This window comes from Mastacembelus armatus, chromosome 1, assembly GCF_900324485.2.
Source record: "Mastacembelus armatus chromosome 1, fMasArm1.2, whole genome shotgun sequence".
Taxonomy (NCBI): Eukaryota; Metazoa; Chordata; class Actinopteri; order Synbranchiformes; family Mastacembelidae; genus Mastacembelus; species Mastacembelus armatus.
This window is the reverse complement of record NC_046633.1, coordinates 17,736,142-17,762,922: the sequence shown is the minus strand read 5'-3', so window position 1 is coordinate 17,762,922 and position 26,781 is coordinate 17,736,142. Positions and strand designations below refer to the sequence as shown.

Here is a 26,781-nt window from a genome sequence, read left to right as displayed (position 1 = left end):
GATATCCTGTAGCTGCTCAGTATTACCCTCCCCAGTGAGTGAAATAAAGTAACCAAGGCCTTAGCTGTTCACACATGCTCCTGAGAAATAAATTACAACAACTGCAATTGCTTACATGGATTAAATGAAAATGGGCAGTATGATTGATTTTCATTTGTTGAATTCCTCTCTGCATTTAACAGTTTTTGGAGCCCAGTCAATAGAAATCAAATGCAGTTGCATAGAAAAAATAGCCTGCACTGCACTTTTGAGCCAGTTCATTTGTGCAGCTGAAACCACTCCCTGAGAGACAAATATGCATTCATTAAAATGATCCAGTGATGAAAATAGCCTACTATGCCAGTGCCAAATAGTTTTTAAAATGGCATATGGTGTTATTAGGAGTATTATGTGACAAGATAATGAAAAGTACAGCCCCATCTTTCTCCCACTCTTCTTACTGATGTATAGGACTCCTTTTCTTGTCCTCCTTCATGTAGAAACTTCGTCAAAAATTACTGGACATTTTTTGCTCCTGTACTTTTGCAGCTTCATTTATTGCTTCCCATTTTCATAATTACTGTTGAAAATAGTAGTGGCGAGTATGTGGAATCTGTAGCAATTTGATGCTGGTAAATGGTAAAGCACTCTGATTTACAATTAGCCATTAAATATGGATTTATCAAGGATTTAAGAAACAGTTTCAGCAAGGTAATAAAAATCAGAATCTGATATTTGGAGCGGACATATTAACGTAGTTGCTTTTAACAGATGGAAAACGTTTATTTTATTTTATGCAGCAAAAGTAAAGACTGAAAGGCACATAATAGGCCCAAAAGGCCCATAAGTGATAAATAATATTTTCCCAAATGATCCATATCACAACATGTGACATACTGAATATACAGCACCTTGCCAAAGTAGTCTGAATTTTAGTTTTGACCCGCAGTATTTTGTCCTGCAGAATACTGCAGGAAAATACATTCATCTTTTCATTTGTCCTCATTTGGCACTCATACGTGTGATTCATTCTTTCCAGGAAATAAAAGGTGCATAACACTTTTTTTTTTTTTACACCAATGCTTTTGAGGACACTGAGTATTTTTGATTTAGGCAGTTCCCTGACATTCAGTGCTGAATGATGTGAGCGGATTTACTGAAATATTACAGGACTGAGTTTCAGTAAAAATGTGAAGGGAAACTCCTGGTCTGGTAAAAGTCTTTATATGTTCTGTTTCCATTATCTCTTTTCATTAAATAAGCCATTATTGTTAATAATTCTATGATAACAATGACAATGTGAAGGTAAAGCAGTCAACTTGTAGAGATAAATTCACGTAATATTTTCACTGACATTGCAGCTCCACTCAAGACTACAGTTTAATGATTTGTTAATCTGTGTTTTAACGGTGTCTGTTTAGCAGCTAAATACCCAGATGTTTCCCACAGGAGTTGGTGCAGACCAAGTCAGGGCTAACATTTTATTTAAAAAAATGATAAATACAGTAAAAGCAGATGTGATGTCTTTTATATTGAAAAAATTCTTCCCACATTAGTCACAATGTAAGTTAACAGCTGACTGGTGTGTTATGCTGGTATGGGCTAATGTAGCATGGAGCTGCTATAGCCTTAAGCAGCATAGTACTTTTTGATTCCACAGCCCCAGATTTCTTTATTTATCAGAGACCCAAGTGAAGATGACTCAAGTAGCATCACTTTAAGAGATGTATTGCATTTATCACAGCTCTCTGGAGCCAGTGAGAGCTGGTGGTGGAAAATGTTATTGTAGATTTAATGTTCAGTGGCACGTTTGTATCTCTGTATCTTTATTACCAGTCATTACTGAAAACTGAGTGTGTAAGTAATGAAAACTATAAAATCGATCTAAATAAAATTAGTAAGTGAAACCACATTATTAGAAAATAGACAAAGCTCTGGCGTACAACCAACCAAAGACATTATGTTTTTGTCTTGCCTTAAGTCTCTGGGGTCTCATTCATGTTGTCATGCTAATAATTCATAAATGTTTTACTATTGAGTTATGGGAACTTGTCTGTGTCTGTGTGAGTCCAGTGATAAAACACACTGAAAAGAATTGATGACTAGTCTCTCTGGTTGTGCACCTTCATCCATTCTGTCATCATATCACAGGATAGAGCACATACACAGTCAGACACATGTACATCCACATACATAAAGACTACTACAACACACACGAACACCTGCATGTGCACAGGACAAAGGAGAGTTTTACTCTGTATTCATGTAAACAAACACAAGGCTCAAATCTTTTGCTGGTTACCGTAATGCAGTGTGACAGAAGTCTGTTCTGAATCTGTACAGCGGTCATATTTTTATAGTCTGAGCTGTCTGGGGTTGGGATAATTACCTAAAATACTGAAACAATCATTATCGTACAATAGTCTGTAGAAAATTAAAAACAGGGCTGTAATAAAAAAGTTCTGTATTTAATTTGTGACTTTGGAACATGAAACTCCATCTGACAGTCTGAAAAATACAGACAGTCAAATGAACATAATAATGTAGTGGCAACATTTAGAATTTCCTTTTTTAAATTACATTTAAAAGATGAATATTTTTTTTCTATAAACAGAGTAATGCTCAATATATATTTTTTATGTTTGCAGATACAGTTTTGTTTTTCCAAACGGACACTTTATATCCACATTGTTCTGCACTGAGGGTCAGAAGTTTCAGCCTGTCTGACACAGATCTGCTGTTGTTGCATCTGTCAGTTGGTGAGCTGCTGTCTTGTTTTGCTCCTCAACCTTGCACAGCTTTCATTATAAGCTTCTTGTAAAGCCCAGTTGTAATACAGAAATATGAATCTGTGCCAGATTTACAAAAAGCATCTTAGCAGTGGGTGATATATTTGTTCCACTATAAATCAATGGAGCGATTAGTTGCTTGTGGCAGCGAGGGTTTAGACTGATCCAGGATCTGCTGTCACCTTAATGCAGGAGTTATTCAAGGTCATCTAACCAGGCCCAAAATCATTGGCATGGTGAGACACCAGCAAGGCTCTGAGCTTGTCCCTGGTGTCCAGTGTCCGTGGAGTCTGAATGTTGCAAAACAACACACAGCAAAACTGGCAACCTGATCGCTCTGATGACCTAATCATAACCTCACTGCAGCACTGCAGTGCAGTACAATGCTGAATCAGACTTGGCATTACTTCTAGTGCAAAAAAGCACAATGAGGACATTATTGGTTTTATTAAGAACGCACATGAACAGTTACAACTGCATACACTGATGTGTGCATATACCAGTGCAAACAGTCCTTTGTGTGTGAAATCCTACCCTCGAGGCAGAGTCACAGACTAGAAACTAATAAAAATCTATGGAAAAGTACAAATGAAACACTGCCAGAGCTGCACAGTCTTGGGGAATCTGTCCTCTCTGAGAGATGATTGTGAAGCCACAAGTAGTGTGATAAAATTCCATCTTCTGCCAAGCCCCCAAAAACATACTATAAATCATACTGGAGGAGCTGGAAGAATTTACTTCCAGACACATGAGTCATAGAAAAACTTGAGAAAGGAGAGAAATCTTTATTCCCTCTCGATCTTCTCCATTGCTTCCTCCAAAATATCAGAGCAATAAGCGTAAACTTCTACCTTTACCTCACCTTCATTGAAAAAATAAAGCAACTCACAGAATAACTAATGTAGTACACTTGTTTGGTAAGGTAATGGATTAGACAGCAGTATACCATCCATCCATCCATCCATCCATCCATCCATCCATTATCTATACCCGCTTATTGCTTAACCAGGGTCACGGCCTATCCCAGCTCTCTCTCTCTCTCTCTCTCTCTCTCTCTCTCTCTATATATATATATATATATATGTGTGTGTGTGTGTGTGTGTGTGTATGGCACATATATATATATGTATGGCAGATAGCAATTAATTCTAGTGGTATGTGTTTTGTTATGTCTTCTACTGTATTCAAAGGTCAAAAGTAAATTTAAGTATAATTTGACAGGTGATACATACTGACACTATATTGTTGTACTGTACTGTTACTGTACTTTTATTTGCATTGCTTTAGAAGCTTGGCAAGATTATAATTAAACAGCAAAGATTAACATATTGTGTTAATCTTTGCTGTTTTTATTCCTTACAGATTTTTCAAAGAGAATAGACTTGGCTTGTACCATTCACTCTCTCTTCAGTGCTACTTCGTGTGAACCGTTGGAAAAACATCTGGGTCTTTCAATTGGTAGAGGTTTGACTTTGCGCCCACCTTTAGTTGTGAACTTTGTCTGTTAATGCAAAAAAAGTTTGATAAAGACTGGAACCCGCAGTCCTGTGAATTTCCAAGACTTACACAAAAAACACCAAAGGGGCAGAATGCTGAAACACTTATTCCTAAACATTGTCATGTTTCTCTGTTGAAGCTGAAAAAAACATAACACTTTGCAACAGAGTACTCATTTCACTGTTGCTCTCAAATTAATTTGGGATTTTATCCAATAACAATAATGATCGCTCTGCTCCAGCAATTATTGCAAGGCTATGCAGAAATTAAAAACAGTGTTTGACAACTCAGGCTGACTGTTGTGCTGCTAAAGAGTTGGCATAAAAGTTTCAGAATTGGCTGAAAGTCATTAAAGCCATTCCTCAATTTTTTGCCTAATTAAAAATGAAAATTAGAAGACGAAATTTTAAGAGGTTCCTTCGTTAAACAACATGGAAACCTGTTTACAATGCATAGTTCATTCGTTTTCCTTTTAATTGTTCCCCAAATGTCCATAGATGTCAGTTTTCTGGTGATTTTTCAAGATCTAATTATTTCTAATCTACATTCATTGTCTTCAGCCTTGTCCACCATAGTCTATATGAACTGGCTTGACTATAATAATTGAATTGTATTAGACTGTTCAGCCTTGCCAAATGGAGCCATAATAAATCCACAACTGTTTTAAAAACCCATTAACCACACTCAGTAACCTAAAATTATTAGGCCAGATCTTCCCAGTCTTCCTGCCCTAGATGACAGATGTGTTCCTTTGAGTTCTCGCTTCAATAAATCCCCACTTTGACTTCCTTGTGTTTGAACCATCAGGTGTTGGTAGTTCTGAGTAACAGCCTAGTCAAATCTTGTCAGGTGGGATTACTTGCTGAGTGCATAAACGCCCCTAAGCTTGGCATAACAGAAGAGAAGCTGACATCAGACATCCATCAGTGGCTGGATGTGGATTTCTGTCTGGTAGTAAATCACACACAATGAGGCTCCAGGGAAGTATCGATATAAAGGGAATGTCTAGCAGAGACAGTGGCACAGAGACAGAGGTGAATGGACACCATATACCATCTATGATGGAGGCAGGGTAGAAAATAGTGTTATGGTGCATGGAAACCTACTACATATTATTTCAGCTCGGGCAGTCTCTTCTGTGAGATGCGTTTTCTAAATCACTGCAGACGAGGGCACATTCAGCTAGTATCCAATACATTTTACGCATCCCTCTTGAAAACAGAGCACCCACCAAATAAGGACGGAATGAAATGCAAGCAGTACTTCAGCTGTCTTATAAATGTCTGATTCTACCTGTGGTATTTATGAAATACAGAAATTTGAATAACAAGGTCGCTTGCAATTTGATTTCCAGCTAAAAACTGTATCATGTTTTAATGGAGTCTGAACATCCACAGGAGGCCGGTTATTCTTCCTGGATGTACGCAGAACTTGAAACTTCAACCTTTTCCTCATCTTCTAGCTGAGTGATTCAGAATCCATCGACTAATGGACCTGCAGCGGAAAGCACACAGGGTAGCAAGATTAATGACCTGCTGTCAACACACTGATGGCTACACCTCTGGAAAGCAAAAGAAATCAAACCAAAAGCTACCAACCAACCAAAGTGAACTTTGTGGACCAGATGGGTGGCAGTTTAGAGACATTTTGTTCTGAAGTCAGATATTCACCAACAGGAAGAAACAGACAGTTTTAAAGTCACTGCTGCCATCAAGACACACATCTTCATAATGTCAAGAGTTTCAGGACTGAGGAGTACTGACACACACACATACTGGTGAGGTTTTTTGTTTAGAAGAGCAATTGGACTATGATGCTAAATGTGCAGCTAAATGTTACTCTTTGAAAGAGAAAATACAAACTCATTTACTTTCATTCAACACAATGCTGTGCACAAGCTCTGCCAAAACACAGTAGGTCATTAAATCATGTTTGATTTTACATGTGAAAGGTTAAAATGTTTAATGAGGCTGAGACACTACAAGGTTTCAGATGAAGGAACGAAGTGAAGCAATTATGGACAGGAAACCACTAATCAGGCCTCAGTTATGTAACATCTGATATAGGTATACTTACTCACATCCAAGTGAGAATGTACACCTATCTATTCTCTAAAAAAGTCATGAAATGCCCAAAAAATAATTACACACACATATCCATCCATATATGTATATATATATATATATTTCAAGACAAGATGTGCGTAATATGCAAAAGAAAAGAAACAACTGAAGTGATAAAAATGCAATTAAAAACCATGAATGACTCAAGATTCAAGACAGAAAAACAAAAAACACAATGAAATGACTGAATGGAGACATGACATCCTGAATTACATCCAAACCATGCTTGTTGGTGAAGTGCAGGTCATCATAGGTTCCAGATTCATATCCATTGAGTTCCATCTGGATGGTTCATATAGATTAAAAAAAGAGGTTTCATCTTTGAATGTTTATATACAAGACAGAATTTAATTTACTTATAAATTGTTAAAAAAGAAATGTCAGAAGACCAGAAAAACAATACATAGTTAACAGTTACACTCGAAGAAAACAGGAAGTATAGACCACAGTGTCATTCTACTCAGGACAGTTTTTTTTTTCTACAGAGATGTCATCAGGTGGGTACAAATTCTGTCTCTTACTTTCTACCATCAGAGCTGTGATAATCAAAAACATTTCATGTGATGAAAAAACAAAATTCTCCAAGATTTAAAGTCAAATACAGCTAAATTTATAAAACAAGACTCCAGACAAAGGCATATAAAGGAGAGAAAGTATATCACAAAATCACCAGTCTACTCATAAGGAAAAAAAAAGTTTTTTGCTACAATTATTCTCTCTGTGTGGGACATGTTATTTGCTAGTGACACATAACACTAAATAACATTCAAACATGTTTAACATCTGTATAAATGAAGGAATGTGTGAACAGCAGGAGGAAAGCACTGATCCAAATGAAAACATCCAGCGATAAGTACTGAACCTAAGCAGATCACGCTCTGCTGCTTTCCCCATATGGCTCAAGTGCGACCTCTCTGGGACAAAAAAGTGAACACCTCATTTTCTTGACAATGTGACACAAAAAGCTTTTGTTGACTCTGACATGACGTGTGAAAATGTCGACTTTGCTGAGTGAAGTACAGAAAGATTTCGATGCCTCAGACGGCTACTGGGTGGACAAGTGCTGGAGCTGTCACTGGCGCAGCTGGAGGAGATGCTTTGCCTTTATAGCCCAGTGACAGGATGTGGTTCTGCAGGTGTGTGATCCACTGCTCTTGAACAGACAGAGGCCCATGAAACACTTCTTCACAGAACCTGAACAGCAGCACAGAGACAGAGATGGGGTACAATAACTTCCTGATAATGCCATTAGACAATATGCATCTCAGAATTCGGAAACTTTGTGAACTAGAAGTTTTACTGACTACTACCTAATAATGCCAAATAAAGACTGATTCTTCAATACCTCACACTGCAAACTGCTGATAATTATATGTATGTACAGTATGACTGGCATTAACATTTTGTCCGTTATTGATATTAAATACAGATAAAGCCTCTTTATTTATCACTCTTAACCGTATTACACAATAAATCTGATCGGAACGTGCATCTTTATGTTTTGTATTTTACAGACTGACCTGCACTTGAGGTAATAGAGTTTGCCCACCACTTTGACAAGCGGTGTTAGGGGCGGTTTTGGCAGCAGAGCAGGGATGCTGCTGCTAGTCCGTGAAGCTTGCTGGGAGTCCTGATTTTCTTCTCCTACAGGCACTTTGTGTTTTGGTGGGTGGACCCCTGAAACCATGTGAAGAGGTATTACAGCAACATACAGGAATATTACAGCATATCTGTATCTGGCTATTTTCTACAATCTTTTGTTTCTCACCTCTTGGGAAGCGCACACCAGAGTTGCTGTGGGCTGCAGCAGCCCGTGTGTGAAAATCTTCTCTGTTCACCTTGAGTTCAGGCCTCAAGCTGCTGCCCGGCACCGGGTCAGAGTCTATGGACACAGCAGGTGAAAGTGCAGCTTTCTGCGACTAAAAAAAATGATTGTACAGCAAGTTAGGATTTTTTTTTAACTCTGTGTGTATCCAAATATGAATGGGACTTCTTTAAGCATATTCCCTCCACCTTCTTGATATAGAGGTCTCCCGTACGATAGCGTTGGGTTATTGCTGCCACTTTGACCGGATCCTTGCGAATCAAGTCGCTGAGGAGTTCGATCGGTGAGCTCACTCCGTCTGCCTTCCACTCGATGAGACCCAGCTGTCTGAGGTGGGCTCGTGCATGACTGGCCAGGGCTTTGCGGTTTTCAAAGTCAAACCCACAAAGCTCACAGGATGTGTCTGACACAAAGAGGAGATGTGTTTAGACGTCACGTTTTACTATAATAGTGTGTAAATTGACATCTGTGGTATACTAAACTTGCTTCCACTACTCAAAATGTTTACCTCTTCTTACACAAGTCTTCTTTTCTCAAAACCTATCATAACAGAAACAGGCATTCTCATAAAACAACAAGAACTATTCTTTTAACACATTTCCACCACTCTGTGAGACAACACTTTGATCTGCCACAAATATCTCATCTCTTGCTTTATAGTGACATTCTTACCTACGTGTGTGGGCCCACTCTTAACTGAGTGGGAATTCTCCTTCATGGAATAATCCAAGGGTGTGGTGCTGGTGCTGGAGGCTGTTTCCCCCGACTGGAGGCTGTCCCGGGATTTCTTGGAGCCTTGAGGGGTCCAGGTGGCTTTGCCTGACACTGAAGAAACCTTCCTGCCTTCTTCACCATGGGTCATCACCTCTTTGAGGAGGTCAATTGGCGATGTTCTGATTGACCAGGTCAGCCCAAGCTGGCGCAGGTGGGCTCGAGCATGGCATGACAGGGCTTTACGGGTATCAAATAGCTGGCCACAGTAATCACAAAGGACTGACGGCGGGGACTGTCCAAGTGCAGGGGACACTGAAGGGATACATTCAAGCATTGATGTTCATATATAAACTTATAATTGAATTAATGCAAAAAAGAAAAGGTTAAATCAATTGGAACAGAAATTAACATTGAAACTAAACAACCAGCCTATGCCAACCACTGATATTAAGGGATATCTACTTGCTTTACCTGCATTCTGAGGCTTTGCAGCAGCAACAGGATCAGGTGACCTCTGTGTCAGAGAGCTGCTGTTGGTGCTGGATGCCTTTGGTTGAACAGACACCTCAACCTCCACGGGCTCAGGCTTGGGCTTCCTGTGGAGGGGGTCTACAGCCAGCCGATAGCCTTTCTTAGCCTTTGGGGCCCTGTTACCAGGGGTTTGAGGAGACAGAGCACTCTTTGTAGAGCTTGGAGAAAGGGATGCGGAGGGAAACGGGGTCAGGGATTGACCTGAAGAAGCTGGAGACAGAGGTGGAGCTGCGGGAGAGGCTGATGCTACAGATGCAGATGAGCTGGTTGTACTGCTGGTTTTGTAGGGGTACACGGCTTCTAACACACCACTGCTGACCAGCTCCTGGATAGTGTCGATTGCAGAGCTTTTCCCCAGCAAGTCAGTCACCCCGATCTGACGCAGGTGAGAGCGTGCATGACTGGCCAGACCTTTACGGTTCTCAAATTCCTCCCCACACAGAATACAAGTACACTCCTCTGATGTTTTCAGTCGTTTACTGAAGGGAGATGCAGGTGGAGAGGACAGATCAGAGGGGCGTTTGGAAGAGGACCTAGATGGACTATCTGATGTGAGCTGCTCCTGTTGCTCACTGCTGATGGGCTTAAGATCCTCTTCTGCCATAACCTGGTAAAGAAAGTCAATAGGGCTACCCTTAATCTCACTGTCAGGGATACCAATCTGGCGCAGATGGGCCCGAGCATGACTGGACAGACCCTTGCGTGTCTCATACCAGCAGCCACAGAGCTGGCAAACACAGACCTCATCTATGGTGTCTGAAGCTGCACAAATGAAGAAAATGATGGGAGAAAGTTACAAGGTCAGCAGAATGACAGTGCATTGTGATGTGCTGTATTAAAACATAAATGTGAAATCAATAGTCATATTATAATGTTAAGTTTTGTCTGACAGCTAGAAACCTCAGTATTAACATGATTTACTTTATACAATTGCTCATATCTATCTCTATGTGTCGTGTGTTGCTGTGACAGACTGGTGATCTGTCCAGGGTTATATTTATTTATTTTTTCCCCAGTGTCAGATAGGATTGGTTCCAGCCCACCTGGGACCGGTATACAGTAGCTAATGGATGGTTGATTGATTTAGCCATACCTAAGGTGATGGGGGCATCTGTTTCCAGTGGTGCCCACAGTGGTTTAGTTTTGGGCTGGTGCTCCACGGAGGATGTGCTGCCGCCTTCACTGACCATAAGAGCAGAAGGAGAGGAGGGGAGGAGAGTGGCGGCTGATTCTTTTAACTTAGCTGGAGATCCCTGGTGATCCATCTTTTGTTGAGTTGTCATGACCACTGCCTTGAGGGAGGCAGTCTTGTCCTCTTGTGCTGAGGGAACCTTGGACTCCTGCTGGGTTGGATTTTTGAGATTTGTCGATGCAGGCGCAGAGGAATCTGCCTTGAAATTAGGAAGGGAGCCATCTCTCTCCTGGATGAGCTGGTAGAGGAGCTCTATTGGAGCTCCACTGCTCTCTGACACCGTGACGCCAAGCTGCCGAAGATGGAGGCGAGCGTGGCTGGACAGCCCGCGACGTGTCTCGAAGTATGTTCCACAGACTTCACACATGACTGGCTGTGGGGATGCTGCGGGGAAGTTCAGGTGAAAGTTGGTCATCACAAATTGTGTCTCCAATCAGGAGGTAGCCAAAAAATTCCAGATGTCTCCCTGCTGACTTTAAAATCTACAGCACATCTATATCACACGGCATAGTCTAATTGGAATCACCTTTCTGTAAAGTAACAGAAGGCCCTCAATGATCAAACAAATTAACCTCATAGCAGAAACATAAAATTTTATTATAAAAGTATCAAAGAAACAAACAGTTTGTGGACAAAGAACACAGTCCATGTCAGCGCTGGTACTGACCAGGTGCAGACCTACAAACTAAAACCTAATTTCCTGATTTGCACAATAGAACACATGTAGGAAAATGAAAAATAATTATAAACCTGTATTCATAAATGATAAATAAGATGAGTCCGAAAAAGTGATGGGAACTCATTTATAGGCTCTTACCTTGTGAATCCATGGCTGCTGATATCTCTGTGAGCTTGTTTTGAAGTCTAAGAAAGCTGACTTCCTGCGGGTCTATGTGTGTCAGGGTGAAATAGAAAATATACATTGAGAAAGTGACAGAAATCAATGCAGATCAGCATGGATCTTTAGCTGTCATAGTTTTTCAGAACATATAAATAACAAACGTGGACCAAAATAATGTGACTCGACAAAAAGTAACAGACAAATTAACATGTACAAGTGAAGTATTTCATGTACAAGCTAACCGAGGCTAGTTACCTCTGTTGCATCCTTTTAAAGCATGCTAACGTTAGCTGCAAATTAGCCCTATTTCAGGTTTGTTTAAGCGAAATCGCGACTAGCTACACATCCTATGCCCTCGACTGGAAACTAAACAAAAACGATTACTTACAAAAACCAGTAACCCCAACCCGGTAAACCTAAACCTTACCTGACGAGCCACAATCAAACTGCCTCAAAACATCAGATTCACTGACCAGCTCAGCGGAAGTAGTGGTTAACCCTGTGCCGGTGATGTCATTTTTCAAAATAAAAGCCCTGGGGTTAGCCAAGCAGAGGTTTAGAGGATCAAACGTGACTCTCCTTAGATGCTTAATGTTTCCTGGGGCCTTCCTGCTCGGTTCAAATTGTAGTAAACACCAGACTGCTGTGTTGTTCCTTGATGTTCTAATCTAATCTAAATTTAAAAATCCCAAAACCAAGAAATAGGGAGTAATTTAGGGATTAACATTTGATAAGTATCCATAATACAGTAATGTAGCTTCTGCCATTAAACACCATGGATTTTATTCAAAATGTGAATGAATCTCTGATGTTCTGGAGAGTACGTTACAGCACCTTTAACCATAACTGTTCACAACAAAGATTGTACAGCTGTAACCCTAAAATGCATCTTCTTTTCCTTTCAGCTGCTCCCTTCAGGGGTCGCCACAGCGAATCATCTGCCTCCATTTAACCCTATCCTCTGTATCCTCCTCACCCACACCAACTATCCTCATGTCCTCCTTCACTACATCCAAGAACCTCCTCTTTGGTCTTCCTCTAGGCCTCCTTCCTGGCAGCTCTAACCTCAGCATCCTTTTACCAATGTATTCACTGTTCCTCCTCTGAACATGTCCAAACCATCTCAATCTGGCTTCCCTGGCATTTTCCTCGCCAACCTGTACAAATCCACCTCTCCCTCCTTAGTGTCCAACCTATCATACAAATCCTCATATGCCCTTTGTTTGGCCTTTGCCACCTCTACCTTCACTTTACGCTGCATCTCCCTGTAACCTTTTCCTCTTAACACACTCCTGAACTTCCTAATTCCACCCCCAAGTCTCCTTATCTGCTTTCCTCTTTCCAGATGACACACCAAGTACCCTCCTTCCTGTCTCCCTGATCACTTTAGCTGTAGCTGTCCAGTCATCTGGAAGAACCTCCTGACCTCCCAGAGCCTGTTTCAGCTCCTCCCTGAAAGCCACACAACACTCTTCCTTTTTCAACTTCCACCACCTGGTCCTCTGCTCTGCCCTTGTCCTCTTCATCTTCCTCACCACCAGAGTCATCCTACACACCACCATCCTATGCTGTCTGGCTACACTCTCCCCAGCCACTACTTTGCAGTCACTGATCTCTTTCAGGTTGTAATGTCTGCACAAGATGTAATCAACCAGTGTGCTCCTGCCTCCACTCTTATATGTCACCCTATGCTCCTCCCTTTTCTGGAAAAATGTGTTCACTACAGCCATTTCCATCCTTTTCTACCACCATCTGTCCTTCTGCATTCCTGTCCTGCATACCAAACTTACCCATCACTTCCTTGTCACCTCTGTTTCCCTCACCAACATGTCCGTTGAAGTCTGCCCCAATCACCACTCTCTCACCACTAGTGATACCCTGAATCACCTCATCCATCTCCCTCCAGGATTTCTCCTTCTCTTCTAACTCACATCCTACCTGTGGGGCATAACCACTGACAACATTCAACATCACACCTTCAACTTCCAGCTTCAGACTCATCACCCTATCTGACACTCTCTTCACCTCCAGAACATTCTTAGTAAAATCCTCCTTCAGGATAACTCCTACCCCATTCCTCTTTCCATCCACACCATGATAAAACAACTTGAACCCTGCTCCTAATCTAAAGGCCTTGCTACCTTTCCACCTGGTCTCCTGAACACACAAGATATCCATCTTTCTTCTCTCCATCATATCAGCCAACTCTCTAGTTTTCCCTGATAAAGTCCCTACATTCAAAGTCCCTACTCTAAGTCCTACACTCCTGCCCTTCCTCTTCTCTCTTTGCCTATGAACACACCTTCCTCCTCTCCTTCTTCGACCAACAGTAGGTCCAATTTCCACTGGCACCCTGTAAATCAACAGCACCAGTGGAGGTCGTTGTTAACCCGGGCCGAGACCAATCCGGTATAGAAGTCATATTTGTGATTCTCATGTTTGATTTGGCTTAAATTTTACGTCGGATGCCCTTCCTGACACAATCTTCTGCATTTACCCGGACTTGGGACCAACACATGAAGACACTGGATTGTGCCCCTTTGTGGTTGCATTGTAACCCTAAAATGCATGTTTGTAAACTGCATATATATAAGAACATTAGACTCAAGTGTAACAGCTAAAAAATCTTCTTCACAAACAAACAACTAACAAAAAATTAAATGAGAAAATAACTACAGTTTAACTAAAACTTATATAACATACATATTTTTAAAAGACTAACAATAGAACCTAAAACAAAATGCTAAAATGAACACTGGTGGGATTTAAGTATTTTAAGATAGTATAGTGGCTGCACATTAATAATACATGGGAATGAGATACTTAATGATAAGGTGAAAAAGATGCAGTTAAAAGACAGGCATGTTGTGTGCAGCTGTCATTAGAAGACTGACAGGACGAACTGGACTGACATGTTCAAAGGAAAGCGTGATCCTATTATTTCCAGAGCATCTTTACATAAATGCTACTGGCAAATTGTATATTGCTCCTCTATAGAAGGAGCACCAAGTTATTTTTTAGTGCTTTTAAGATTTGTTTGGAATGTGTAAAAAATGTTCCAATGCACTGTGGCCTTTATAAATATTGTTTTTAAATAAAGTGAAAGCAAATGTAAATGAGTAAAATGAGAATATTAATATGAACTGATCACAGGAGTTCATGAAACATTCTGCATTAATCAAATACATCCTGTATTAAATCAAAGCAAATGAGTTGTACTCTTAATGTAAAGTGTTAAGTCATTTTAGTTTAATATCATTAATTTGATTCAGCTGCTGACAAATACGTGCTAACCTCAGCTTTTACTTTGAAAAGGGTCATTGTATTTTCTCTTCCGGAGCCCTCTTCGTGTCCTGCATACTTCTTGCGCGCAGCTCGTCCGTCCTTTGATTTCTCTGTTCTTCGGTTAGCAGCAGACCTGTGCTGTAATAATCCATATCTTTACGCGGACATAGGTGAGTGGGCACTTATGTGTTTACCTGGTTTTCATTTTCAGAAGTTTCTCTTATCTCTGCGCGATTCGTCCAGGGCGGGAACAAAGAAGGCGGTTTAGCAGCTCAAGCTAACGGGGCTGAGACGGCCAGGCAGTGCCGGGTAGCAGCCTAGTTGCTCCCCTTGCCTGAAGTGTCTGTCTCTGGCTTTTCTTTGTCTCTGGGCTGTAACGTTAGCTCATAGGAGAGACTAGCCGGCGGCCTGTTGCTTTGTTCGGCCTTTATCTGTGAAGCTAACGTTACACCGCTGAACTTTGCCCACCGAGCAATGCTGGCTGCAAGAGCAAGGCTCCAACTTAAAGCTTTGAGGGCACCAAAGTATTGTCCACTGTCGGTTTATTCAGGTGTAACCAGGCAAAAAGTTTTCTCTAATGCACAGCTTGTTCAATGCTGTGACTTGTTGGGTTGACGCTGTTTTATGGTTTTATAAATTTTATCCTGTATTTCTAAATCATTGCGAACTGTAACCTTGGGTTAACAAAGCGTATGTCTGACGCTTAATAAAAGCGCGTGTGTGTATATATACACGCAGTAAGTGTCCTGATTTCTGCTTATCATGGTTATGTAACCTCCTTAAAAGGCCATTGTTCTACGCTGGACATAACTTGCATGTGACTAAGGGCTTTGTGAAAGTGTTTTTTTTTTTTTTTTTTGTTAGCGCTGCAAATCCATAATTCAGCCCTGTCACAGGCCTCAAGATCACATTTGTTTTGTGTTTTGTTTGCTTGTTTTAATGTTGGAGGATTATCTGCTATAAGAGCTCCAGGAGGGGCCTCAGGCTCCACCCACCTGTGCTTATCTGTTTATGAGCTTCAGGATCATGCTGGTAACATGAATGTGCTGTCTCCTGCAGTAATTTGCTGCTGCCACCACCACCACTACCATCATGTCCTCTGGAAATGCTAAGATTGGCAAGCCTGCCCCAAACTTTAAAGCCACAGCTGTAGTGGATGGACAGTTCAAGGAAATCCAGCTGTCAGACTACAGAGGTAACGTATTTTTCATCAGTTGTTCACACCAGTCAGAGTAAAAGTGTTTGTACCTTGTTACTTCTGATGTCTTTGGTCTAATTGGGGGGCAGCTGTGGTTTAGGAGGTAAAGAAGGTCGACTGTGAACTAGAGGGTTGGTTCAATAGTCCGCATGTCGACGTGTCCGTGGGCAAGGCACTGAACCCCAAGTTGCCTCCAGTGGTTGTTCCATCGGTGTATGAGTGTGAGTGACTGTGTGAATGGGGAAATAGTGTAAATGCACTTTGAGTAAGTGTAGAAAAGCTCTATACAATTAAGACCATTTACTCTACATTGCCTGTAGCCTGATTAACAGCTACTACTGTATCTAATATTGTTTGCCCAGAGTCAATGCTTCCCTCATTTCCTGTCTTCTGTGCTCTTAGGGAAGTATGTCGTCTTCTTCTTCTACCCCCTGGACTTCACATTTGTGTGCCCCACTGAGATTGTGGCTTTCAGCGACCGGGCAGAGGAGTTCCGCAATATTGGCTGTGAGGTTATTGGGTGCTCCATAGACTCTCATTTCTCCCACTTGGCATGGTGAGAATCCATCCTGACTGAAAGAAAATCATGACTTGACTTGTTTTAGGTATGATTTGTTTTCTGCCTGAACTTCACTACTTCAGTGGTCCTGAGTCAGCAGTTGGCAAATATCATGCACACAGCTGTCACTAAGTGGTGTAAACTGTCTTAAGTTGTCTTTGCTGGGAAGCAGACATTATGAAAAAGCAACTGGACACTAAAACATAAAGAATCTGTTAAATGAAAGCTGTGGTTTCAACTTCAAATACTTTGAACTACTCAACTAAAGCTAATCTAGATTCATAACTATTTTGGTCCATGTCTACTTAAAGCTAGCATCCACTGAGCAGCTTTGACGTGTAGGAAAGTAAAAATGTTGGATTAGTACTTCATACAGATCAGATGGTAAAATAACTTAGGACCGGGCCTCCCTTTTTGGTAATGTCTGACACTGTTGATGATTTTTGGCAGATCTGCAACAACACCCATCCCGCTTAATCGGTTTATCTTCTGTCACTTGGCTTTTCTGCATAGTCCTGATAAGTTCTGAGGTAACGACTCTCTGTCAAACAGCACTTTCTGGAAGGAAGAAAAGGGTGTAAGGAATTTAGGGTCATGAATTGCACTACAAGAACACTTGTAGAAGTAGTGTATTATTTTTCAGTTTTAACATGTTTGGTTTGAGCATTTTTATGGAAACTAGCCTCAGCTGGGTCATATTTGGTCTCTTTTAGGGAAACATCTTTGTTTATAAGATCACTAAATAAGTCTCATTTTAGCTTTCCTGGAGGTGCTCTTATTTTGTTGCTTAAGTTCAATTGTATCATCCATGTCAACGCATGTTTTATCTCCTGAGGTATGAAGTCATAATAACCAAGTTTGGTAACAAACAGGACTTGCTGGGAAATTTACTATGTTCATGACACTAATTCAGTTTACTGCAGTTGAGTCACCAGTGTCTAGGTGTGCTGTGAATGGGTTGTGCTGACTACCAATAGAGGGCAGCAATAAACCTTTGTTGCATCTATTTTGCTACTCATTTATCAGAAGTAGAAGAAAATGGTAAACACACTGCTTGCCAGAAATTTATGTAATGTGCTAAAATAAAAATATAAACATTGTACAATGTTTGAAATACGGTTTGACAAGTTGTATTTACTGGTACTGCTGAACTCCCCCCACCCACAGGTGCAACACACCAAGGAAGCAGGGGGGGCTTGGTAACATGAAAATCCCACTCGTGGCAGACCTCACCAAGAAAATCTCCCTAGACTATGGTGTGCTGAAGGAGGATGATGGCATCGCATTCAGGTTAGAACAGCTTGTCATTTAAATAAAGGCTTTATCTGAAAGGCCAGTAGTTGAGCTCTCCTGGGAACTTGGAAGAATAATTTCTCTGCTCTTTGGTTACTACTGTTATGACTAAGAAGGCACTAGAAGTGGGAAGTACAAAAGAATATCTATGAACCTATACAATACTACTCCTCAGGGGTCTCTTTGTAATTGATGACAAGGGCGTCTTGAGGCAGATCACCATCAATGACTTGCCAGTGGGTCGCTCTGTGGATGAGACTCTGCGCCTGGTCCAGGCCTTCCAGCACACTGACAAATTTGGAGAGGGTGAGTAAAATACGGCTGCAACAAATAATAAATAGATGATTTAAAATAGTTGGTAATGAATTTAGTCATCAATTAGTCCAATGACATAGCTGTGTGAGACATTGCAGAGGGAGTACATCATGGAGACAAAACATTTGATAAAGTTAGTTGTTATGCTGTAGGATAGGTAACTAGATGAGTAGACTTAGAAATTTGAGAGCACTTTGTATTAAGGAAAGGGGAGAAGTGTGAAGTGCTAAATATGCAGGTCTGATCCTCCATGGCGCACAGAGCACAACAGTAATGGAGCAGCACCTGATGAGAAACATGTTGGAATAATACACGAAGGGGATTCAGTATCACTGAGACTTAAGAAAATAAGTTAGGTTTTGATATGTTTAGTTTTCAGGCACCAAATGTGGTTCAAGAAATAAGCAACAGATTTATCAATTCTTAAAATTGTTGCTAAGTGCAGCTCTAAAGTAAATTGATCCTGTGTCCCATCAAATAACATGTAAAAAAAAAAAAAAGTTTTTTTTTAAAAATCACACAGTGGTCAAAATGATGAATTTATGACTAAATATTTTTGGCAGAACTTTCACCAGTGTTACTCAACATTTATCTAAAACTGGTGACATTATGCTACCTGTTGCTATAAACTGAATTGGTGGGGTTCAGTGAGTTTGTATAAATGACCTTGCATTGTTTGTTTACCCTCCTGGGTGTTTACACATGCACTCTGTCCTCGGAGTGCACTGAGTTCAGTGTTTGTTGCTAACATCTCATGGTGCATGTTGCCCCCCTCCACACAGTGTGCCCTGCTGGCTGGAAACCTGGAAGCGCGACCATCATCCCTGACGTTGAGAAAAGCAAAGAGTTCTTCTCCAAGCATTAAATGTGACGCTCTACTGGCTGACGACCTAACCATAGCACTTGCCTTCAGAAGAGAGGTTCTCATGACGTCCAGTCTAATATTACACCGAACAAATTTTCAGACCTTGTTGCAGTTTGTCCTTGTACATCCAGCGTCCAATTAACGGGAAAACCTCATAGTCTCAAGCACTGAAAGTGTAGTTGTTTTGTTCCTTTTTCAGAAAAAAAACTTGTATCTTTTCTTGCTGTCAATGATTTACGTTACCATCTTTATTAAAGCAGTGAGAAAATTAATTTTGTCTGAAGTGCTTTAGCATATAAACATTATTCCACTTGTGACCTCCGGGTGGTGCCATGAATCTTTGAGCTTGTTACTTGTGCTTTCTAGTTTGACTATACTGTTTCGAAGTATTATGCCAGCAGACTTCTTGAAGTAAACTTGGTGTGTCAGTTCTGGTTGTTGTGTCTGGCACAGGATGTGAGTCTGTCATGAGGCTGTGAAGTCTTGGTTAATATTGGAGTTCTGGTATTTGACTCAGCACAGCAACCTGGCGTTGCCACATGTTACTGAATTGGGAAAGTTTGGATAGTTGGAGATGATTTACCACAGCCCTGCATAACTGTCCCAGCTGCAGATACTTGCCACTGTTTGAGGAGAACGTTTATCCATATGTGTTCCACTGTTTATTTTGGATTACATTTTCCTGTGTAATGACTCCTACAGAAACCCTGAGTTATGTCCAGGTTTATACAATTAACTGGGCACTTTCTGTCACTGGTACTTCTATGATTTGGTTACAGCTACTTCAAACATTTATTCGTGCCAGCTTTTAGGGCACCGATTCTTGTAATCTCTAACTAGTTCTTCAGACAGAAAGTTTGTCTGGAACCTTTTGCAACCATTTTCCTGAGCTTGTGTTCTCACGACTTGTTTTGGGAAATTGAAAGCAGAACGGGGAAACTCCCAGAACTCGAATAAACCACTCATTGACAAACCTCTTCACTTACACATACACACAAAACACTGTGGTGTGAAGAGGGCGTGAAGGCGAGAGCGCAGCTTTTCTGACGGGCAATGTAGGAGGGAGTTCCCGGAAACCTTTTCGCGATGTGACGTTTGCCAGCTAAGTTGACCATGTATGGACTGACGTTTTTACGTCAATAGGGAAAGAGTCCTACGCTGGGACTGCTGCTGCCTTAAACTTAGCTACTGAGAAACCACTGACATCAGTGTGGTGATTAAAAACAATTACTCGAATTGACCGTTTTAAATGCGCAGCCTCAATAAGAAACAACACGAGATATTTCCTTTTACCATTTAATTTACTTAAATATACTGTACAAGTAAAAAATAATCAGGTCATACCTGACAAACACAAATAACTTACATAGGAAGCATCACAAATAGCAGTACAAGAAAAATGTAAACAGGCAAAGGCAAGATGACACTTTTAAAAACAGCTTCAAAAATGCCCTAAGTGTTTTAGTCTTGAATGATTTCTGTGATATTTTTTTTTTTCAGCCGAAGAAACCATAATGATCCAGTTCTCGGATACAGCGTGGACTATAAAGACTGTTCCTTTTTGTCAGTGCAGTTCATGACCAGTGTTTTGTACAAAGTGCATTGTTTCTTCAGTAAGACTTCACTTTGGGCGCTAACATGAGCTGGCAGCCACTGCTCACATGTGTCATGACTTTCTGTTTGAGTTGGGCCACCTGTTCCCGCAGCAGGGAGGCAGTGTTTGACAGTCCGGCGTTATCTGTTTTCAACACTTTCACCTTGTCCTCCAGGCGAGCGATGCGCTCCAGTTTGCGTTTCCGACACTTGGAAGCTGCTAACCGGTTCCTCAGCCGCTTGCGCTCCGCTTTGATCCGCTCCTGGTTCTCTAAATCGATGGGGGACATGGGTGGAGAGCCGTTGTCGCTGCTGTTCATGTCGGGGACTGTCTGAGGCTCCTCTTTGAAAACCCCGAAGCGCTGCGAGTGGATGCCCGTTCCGGCCAGAGAGTGCTGGAAATGGTGAGATCCGTGCGCAACGGCCTGGGGATGCTGGTGGTACTGGTGGTGGGGCAGGTAGCTGATGGTGGTGGAGGGATAGCTGGCTGTCGAGGACAGGCTGGGGTTCGTGGTGCAGCTGCTCAAGGTGGTGTACTCGAGCGACTCTGGCTGCATGGAGGAACCGAACACAGAGGCTGGGGCCGAGCAGGCAACGCCACCGGTGCCGATGGACACATTTGGAGGAGCCATCTGGTTCATCTTGTGTAGGTCGTCAAGCGCTTTAACAAAACCTTCAGCAAAACCCTCCTGTTCCTCTGTGATCCCGCGGTTGTAGAGGTACTGCCCAGGTGTCGGCGTTGTAGTGATGACCCCGTTGCTGTTCTGGATGATCAGTCGCTCCAGTTCGGGAGAGGCGAGCTTCAGTGAGCCCACGTCCGCCGTTGCCGCTGAATAGAAATCACTGTCGGCGCGCAGGTGCTGTGACTTGAAGTTTGAGTTCCGATATGAATCGGAGAAGTTCAAGTTCATATTCTGCTTTAGCAGCTTGTAGTCTGGCAGGGCTGCGCCTGGATGGCCATAAGCAGAGAGAAACGAGTCGTCATAAAAAGGCTGTTCCATTATTGTGGACATATTTCAAATCAGACAGTCAAATACAAGAGTGCGCTGCAAAGAGGTTTCAGTGTCCCAATTCAGTCAATCTCCAGCACAAAGTCCCGCCTTATTATTATACTGAAGCTATCAAAACAGAGCAAAACTTCCAAAAAAGTGGAACTGTACTGTACCAAGTCGTCGATTTGTACCTTTAGTTGGATTCAAAGCGGAGTCCACTGACTAATTCAGATGTTTTCAATCCACTCGTGTGTAGGAGAGTCCTTTCTGCTCTGAGTCAGATATCCACTTCTGTTTCCTCTATAGTGACAGGCGGCCGCCCCGCACAGCTGTATTTATATGCTCCGGCGGTACACGCGCTCCGATCAGCCCGCTGATTGGTCGTTTCCTCCCCGTTCCGCGTCACTTAGACCTGATGACGTTGTTGCCAGGAACAAGGACTGTAAACAAGACGAGGCTTATTCGGCGTGAGGGAAACTCAACCCAGGTAAACCTTTAAAACAGTCTACCCTAGTCACACATCCACACTCCCTGTTATTTAATAACAGTCAGGCTCGAGGTTTCCCAAGGCTCACAGTCATCTGAAGCACAATCGGCCTATTACTGGCACACATTCCAACAGTCACTTCGCCTTTTCCCCTCAAAAACTATCCCATCGGTTAGGATATATACTCTGGTGCTGAGTCATGCGATCCAAACTGATATCGGACAGACCATATTTGGATATCCTGGCGCACCAGTTTCTCCCTCGCTGAAGCGGGAAGCCAATCCCATCCTGGCGCGACTCCAGCTCTGCGGGGTGTGGAAGGTGGAGGAGGCGCACTGCCACCCCCCTTTACCCCGCAGGCAGGGAGAGGGTGGGAGGGTGGCGTTAACTCTTGGGTGTGATGTCTTCAGTACTCCATGAAACATATGGGCAACTGGCAAAGCAAGGAAACATGGTCAGGGTGTCAAACAAACGGATGCAGTCTTTATTATGCGAGACAAACAATATTTAAAGGTAGTAATAACACTGGACATTATCTTGGCCACCAAAAACTGCTGCGGCAGGTTTACATAATGATATAGAAATGAAATGGGTCTAGTTGTAATTATCATTAGAATAAAAAAGATGTGGGACCTTAATCTTAGCCAGATCTTTAAGTTTATTAGGTGCAGCCAGAATTTAACACTTTACTATATAAGTTACAGGAATATATAAAAGTGATGGACCTTCCAATGATATTAAAATAAATACATGTTTCCTGAACTGAACACCTGTTTGGTAGAAAGACATCTTTGTCTCTGTATGGTAATGACCTCTGATTCATTTGCCAGAGGGCCATGCGCCCCCGCACGTTTGTCCTCTTGTTCGACTTTCCAGCCTTTTGCTTATGTATTAGGCTGTCTATCCTCGGGTCATATGTGTGTGTGTGTTTGCAAATCATGTTAACTTAAAGGAACAGTTCACCCAAAACCCGGTCGCTACTTTGTTCTCACTCCCATATCAGCTGTAATTTTGAACAATTGGTTAAGTTCTCCTTAACCACTGAACTTAATACATAACACACACAGCCTGAAAGAGTACAGCAAGAAAAATATAGCATACAATAAAGGTAATTATTGAACTTTGGACCCGTGGTGTGGAGGAATTTGACAGACATTTTACACTTGGCCCAGTTAATATTGCACTCATAAACTTAACATACAGATTGTAAGAAGAATGGTAAGAATGGTATGCTCCAGAAACACTAACACCTACATTGCCCACTATGGATTTTAATAGTTTTTCTTCAAACAACCCCTGCCTGCCAGAAGGTCACTTCTATTAAACTCCCCACCTCCACCTTGATCACAGGCTTCCTGATAAAAATTTCTCAAGCTCACACTAATTATGATAGCATCACTCTAAAATCATCTGGGTTATTTTGTCAAATTTATCAAAGCTACCCTCAATCCCACAAAGCCATTATACAACTGTGTCTACAGTCATACGTCTCATGATGCGTAAACTGCAACTGTCATGTAAAATTGGTGGAATCCTCCTTTAATGTGCAGTCGATGTATACTAGGCTATGTTTAGTGGTCATTCATAAAAGTTTAGCAGTTTTGACTTACAGATTAAAGTCTTCTTTTGAAATTGTGAAAGTGTTTGGCCTTTTTTACCTCTACACCAATTACACACCTTACCTGAAATGGTAACTAAGGTGTACTAGTTATGTTAGGCCTGAAGATTTCCCGTAACATTTTAGGGATAGAGCATGCTGTTTAAGCTATCTGATGCAACATCAGTCATATGGCGTGCACTTCCTCAGCTTGTAGGAGTCATAGGCCGCATAGGTTTGGGCAGCTGTCACGTACTGGTCAGTCTGACCCTCCCACTGAAAAAGTGGCCTGATTTACAAGTTGAATCCCCTGTGGGTGACAAGAAACGTTGAGGGGAAACAGAGAAACGGTAGTTTCACAGAAAGAGAGTGAAGTATCACTTAGTGGTCAGTTCCAGTTTCAGAGTGACCTCATCCACTTACTAAACATCACTACAGTCATATCTTTGAGATATCACAAAACAATGACCTCTTACTTACCTTATTGTTTGATACTCATAGAGACTATAAATAAACAGCTTTTGAGAAAACAATTTGATTGTCTTATGAAATCTGACAATGAACAATGAAATTTTGTTTTGTTAATTCAATTAGTCATGCAGTTCTGTTATTATACTGCCTTTGATAGATCACATAATGGACAACATAATTTACTGTGTTGTAGAAATGGGTAAAATGTCAATTTTTGTCCATCAAACTAAAGTCAACAATACAAAAGGGAAAATGTTTTTGAAAAGGTTTTAGACATTTTTGCAAATGTACCGAAACTGATCATGCCTGTGTCTGAGCCATATAAAGATCTTTTTTTTTTTTTTCTGTTCTGTTCTTTTTCTGTTTTTTAGCCATTAGCACATCACTGGGTTATGTGATGACTGCTGGCTGTGCCCAGAAGATAGACCGAGGGCAGGTGAAGTCAACTGTGGAATACAGACGCTAGAAAAAGAGAGGAAGTAATTCCACTAAGCAGACAGGGCTATTGACAAAGCTGAATTTACCACATTGTGAGGTGGATTTTAAAATGATGAAGTAAATGTCAAAGTCAGGATGTAGTTCAATTAAAATAGTGCCTTGCATTTACAGAATGAGAGTCATCTACATTCACTGAAAGAGTTTTGATGCATTAAATCCATTTGGCTTGCATGATTGATTTATCCGAACCTGTCTGCTATCCTCTTCTCTTACCATTCTCTGTATTTACCTCACCAACGTCAAATACACTTTTGTTAGAAAAGGACTAAACTGAAGAATGCCTGAAAGCTGCAGATGTTCATTTGGCCTTCATCTCAACTTAACTCCCCCCTTTCCATTACGCCTCCCACCACAACCTCCTCAGCTTATTCAGGCGCTAAAACTGGCCAGCTTTGTTAAATGAACCAGAAGTAACATCTTTCCTGCATCTTTGGCAAGGTCTTCCACGCTGGAAGCTCGATGACCTGGAAGCGGCCTGTAGGTGTGGTGAGTCAGGTAGAGTTGTTCGTCGGGGCAAAAAGCTGCCTGTCCCTGTGAGGAGAATAGAGCTCACATCATCACACAGCATAGTAAGTCCAAAGACTACTAGACAGTCCTTAAAGACTGTGGGTCACTTAAATGAATCCTAACAAGCAGCTATCGTCGATTTCTCTTTCATCCCTCCTCCTCTTTCTGCACCAAAAGCCTTAATCTTTCTCCTTTTTCTTCTTTCCCTTCATCGTTATTTGGCTGCCCTTGGGACTAGAACTGCCTTGTGTATGTAATCGCTTTAATGAAGATGCTTTTAATCAGCATATTCTTCATCTGTAGCTCGCAGTTAGTGCCAAGGAGCCTTGTAGCGCTGAGAGACCTTTATCACAAGACAGGATGATTGCTGGGGCCAAATGAGTGTGGCAGGAAAAGACAGTCGGACCCAGCTGTCCCCTCTGGCTGACGTAACGCATATGGAGCTGTCCTTCCCACTTCCCCTCTGTCCACACGGAGGCTTAAACTCCTTGTCACTCTACCCATTCTGTGAAAAAAAGGCAAGCAGCAGAAAGTGGGGGGTTTAATTAGGTCTCATCCCATTTTATACTCTCATTTGCTTTATTAATTGAACAGGCTCTTTGTTGCCTTTTTTTTTTTTTTGAAAAAGTCAAAAACATAAACTTAGTTATGAGTAGGGCAATGTGTGAATATTATTTAGTCAGTGCTTTGTCCTTCTGATCAATTAGCAACAAGACTAAAAGTCTTTGGCTATGTTTGCAACTCCCTGTGGCCACAGGCTCAACACTGCTTTGAGCTAATTGCTAATGCTAACATGGGAACATCCTCAGAATGACAATGTTAACATGATGATGTTTAGCAGATGTAATGCTCACCACCTTAGTTTATTGTGTTAGCATATTAATATTGCCAAATTAGGACATGCATATCTAAGCAGAATGAAAATGTAATGAATTAATTTTGCAGGTATTTGGTCATAACCAGAAGTACTGCACAAAATGACGTTTTGGCCTGACAAGAAATCAGGAGATAACCAAAGCAGATCATCCTGAGGATAACATGAATGGCTAAACCCAGTTTCATGGCAGTCTTGAACATAGTTCACTCTAAAGTTAAATAAAGCATCAAACCCCTTGAACCATTAGAGAAAACATCAGGGGAAACATCACTAAAGTCAGTGGCTGATAAAAAAAAAAAGAAGCATACTTATTATTGCTCTTACGGCAAAAGTGCCTGAGGTGGTTATGGGTTACAAAAATAAAAAAGACAAAAGGTCTAAAGCAGGTCATAGACTGATGTCAAATGAGTGTAGGAATAAAGTTACAGAGGTGAGTAATACTCCCAGTCGCACCAAAACAAGACACATCATACATTTGCTATGAAACTATGAGGGCTGATATACTGTAAATGACTGAAAAGCTACTATGACAGGTCTAATGTTGTTTAACCTCATTAAATTACCCTGTATCATTATCCACATATATATATATGTGTGTGTGTGTGTGTGTGTGTGTGTACACACAGAGACAGACCAATACATAGTCGCAGGATGCAAAACACAGGCAGGAAGAGTATATACCACACCAAGTGGTGGGCATTGTGTACGGGAACATCTGCACAGAGTATGGGCTAAACCTTCCCAAGCAGGGGG

At 41.4% G+C, this 26,781-nt stretch overlaps 3 protein-coding genes across 5 annotated transcripts; 1 reads left to right on the top strand and 2 right to left on the bottom strand.

Moving 5' to 3' along the window:
* Positions 1 to 7,084: 7,084 nt before the first annotated feature.
* On the bottom strand, positions 7,085 to 11,987 carry LOC113127775 (protein Wiz-like). The gene is made up of 9 exons (XM_026302552.1): positions 11,919 to 11,987; positions 11,468 to 11,539; positions 10,552 to 11,034; positions 9,399 to 10,220; positions 8,886 to 9,239; positions 8,402 to 8,616; positions 8,157 to 8,307; positions 7,909 to 8,065; positions 7,085 to 7,582 (listed from the first exon to the last, which is right to left on the bottom strand). The coding sequence occupies exons 2-9, from the start codon at positions 11,478 to 11,480 to the stop codon at positions 7,426 to 7,428; spliced, it is 2,352 nt and encodes a 783-aa protein (XP_026158337.1). The 5' UTR covers positions 11,481 to 11,539; positions 11,919 to 11,987; the 3' UTR covers positions 7,085 to 7,425.
* A 2,824-nt stretch (positions 11,988 to 14,811) lies between these two features.
* On the top strand, positions 14,812 to 19,278 carry prdx2 (peroxiredoxin 2). The gene is made up of 6 exons (XM_026302557.1): positions 14,812 to 14,946; positions 15,836 to 15,971; positions 16,377 to 16,530; positions 17,701 to 17,823; positions 18,002 to 18,132; positions 18,924 to 19,278. Exons 2-6 carry the CDS (start codon positions 15,869 to 15,871, stop codon positions 19,004 to 19,006), a joined length of 594 nt encoding a protein of 197 aa, XP_026158342.1. The 5' UTR covers positions 14,812 to 14,946; positions 15,836 to 15,868; the 3' UTR covers positions 19,007 to 19,278.
* A 1,010-nt stretch (positions 19,279 to 20,288) lies between these two features.
* Positions 20,289 to 22,126, bottom strand: LOC113127776 (transcription factor jun-B-like). Of its 3 annotated transcripts, none has more exons than XM_026302556.2 (2): positions 21,765 to 22,126; positions 20,289 to 21,548 (listed from the first exon to the last, which is right to left on the bottom strand). In XM_026302556.2, exon 2 carries the CDS (start codon positions 21,508 to 21,510, stop codon positions 20,617 to 20,619), a length of 894 nt encoding a protein of 297 aa, XP_026158341.1. In that variant the 5' UTR covers positions 21,511 to 21,548; positions 21,765 to 22,126; the 3' UTR covers positions 20,289 to 20,616. The 3 variants fall into 3 exon arrangements, with proteins under 3 accessions (XP_026158341.1, XP_026158339.1, XP_026158338.1); XM_026302554.2 differs by having other exon boundaries at positions 21,783 to 22,121; XM_026302553.2 differs by having other exon boundaries at positions 20,289 to 22,120.
* Positions 22,127 to 26,781: the final 4,655 nt, after the last annotated feature.

Bases quoted from the DNA above. Each gene is read 5' to 3' on its own strand.
- LOC113127776 (XM_026302553.2), bottom strand. From the start codon at position 21,612: ATGTCCACAATAATGGAACAGCCTTTTTATGACGACTCGTTTCTCTCT.
- LOC113127775 (XM_026302552.1), bottom strand. The intron at 10,221-10,551 runs GTATGGCTAAAT...TCATTTGTGCAG, and splicing joins AGATGCCCCCATCACCTTAG to CTTCAGACACCATAGATGAG. The intron at 9,240-9,398 runs GTAAAGCAAGTA...GTATCCCTTCAG, and splicing joins TGCAAAGCCTCAGAATGCAG to TGTCCCCTGCACTTGGACAG.
- prdx2 (XM_026302557.1), top strand. From the start codon at position 15,869: ATGTCCTCTGGAAATGCTAAGATTGGCAAGCCTGCCCCAAACTTTAAA. The intron at 16,531-17,700 runs GTGAGAATCCAT...CCCCACCCACAG, and splicing joins CATTTCTCCCACTTGGCATG to GTGCAACACACCAAGGAAGC. The intron at 18,133-18,923 runs GTGAGTAAAATA...CCCTCCACACAG, and splicing joins CACTGACAAATTTGGAGAGG to TGTGCCCTGCTGGCTGGAAA.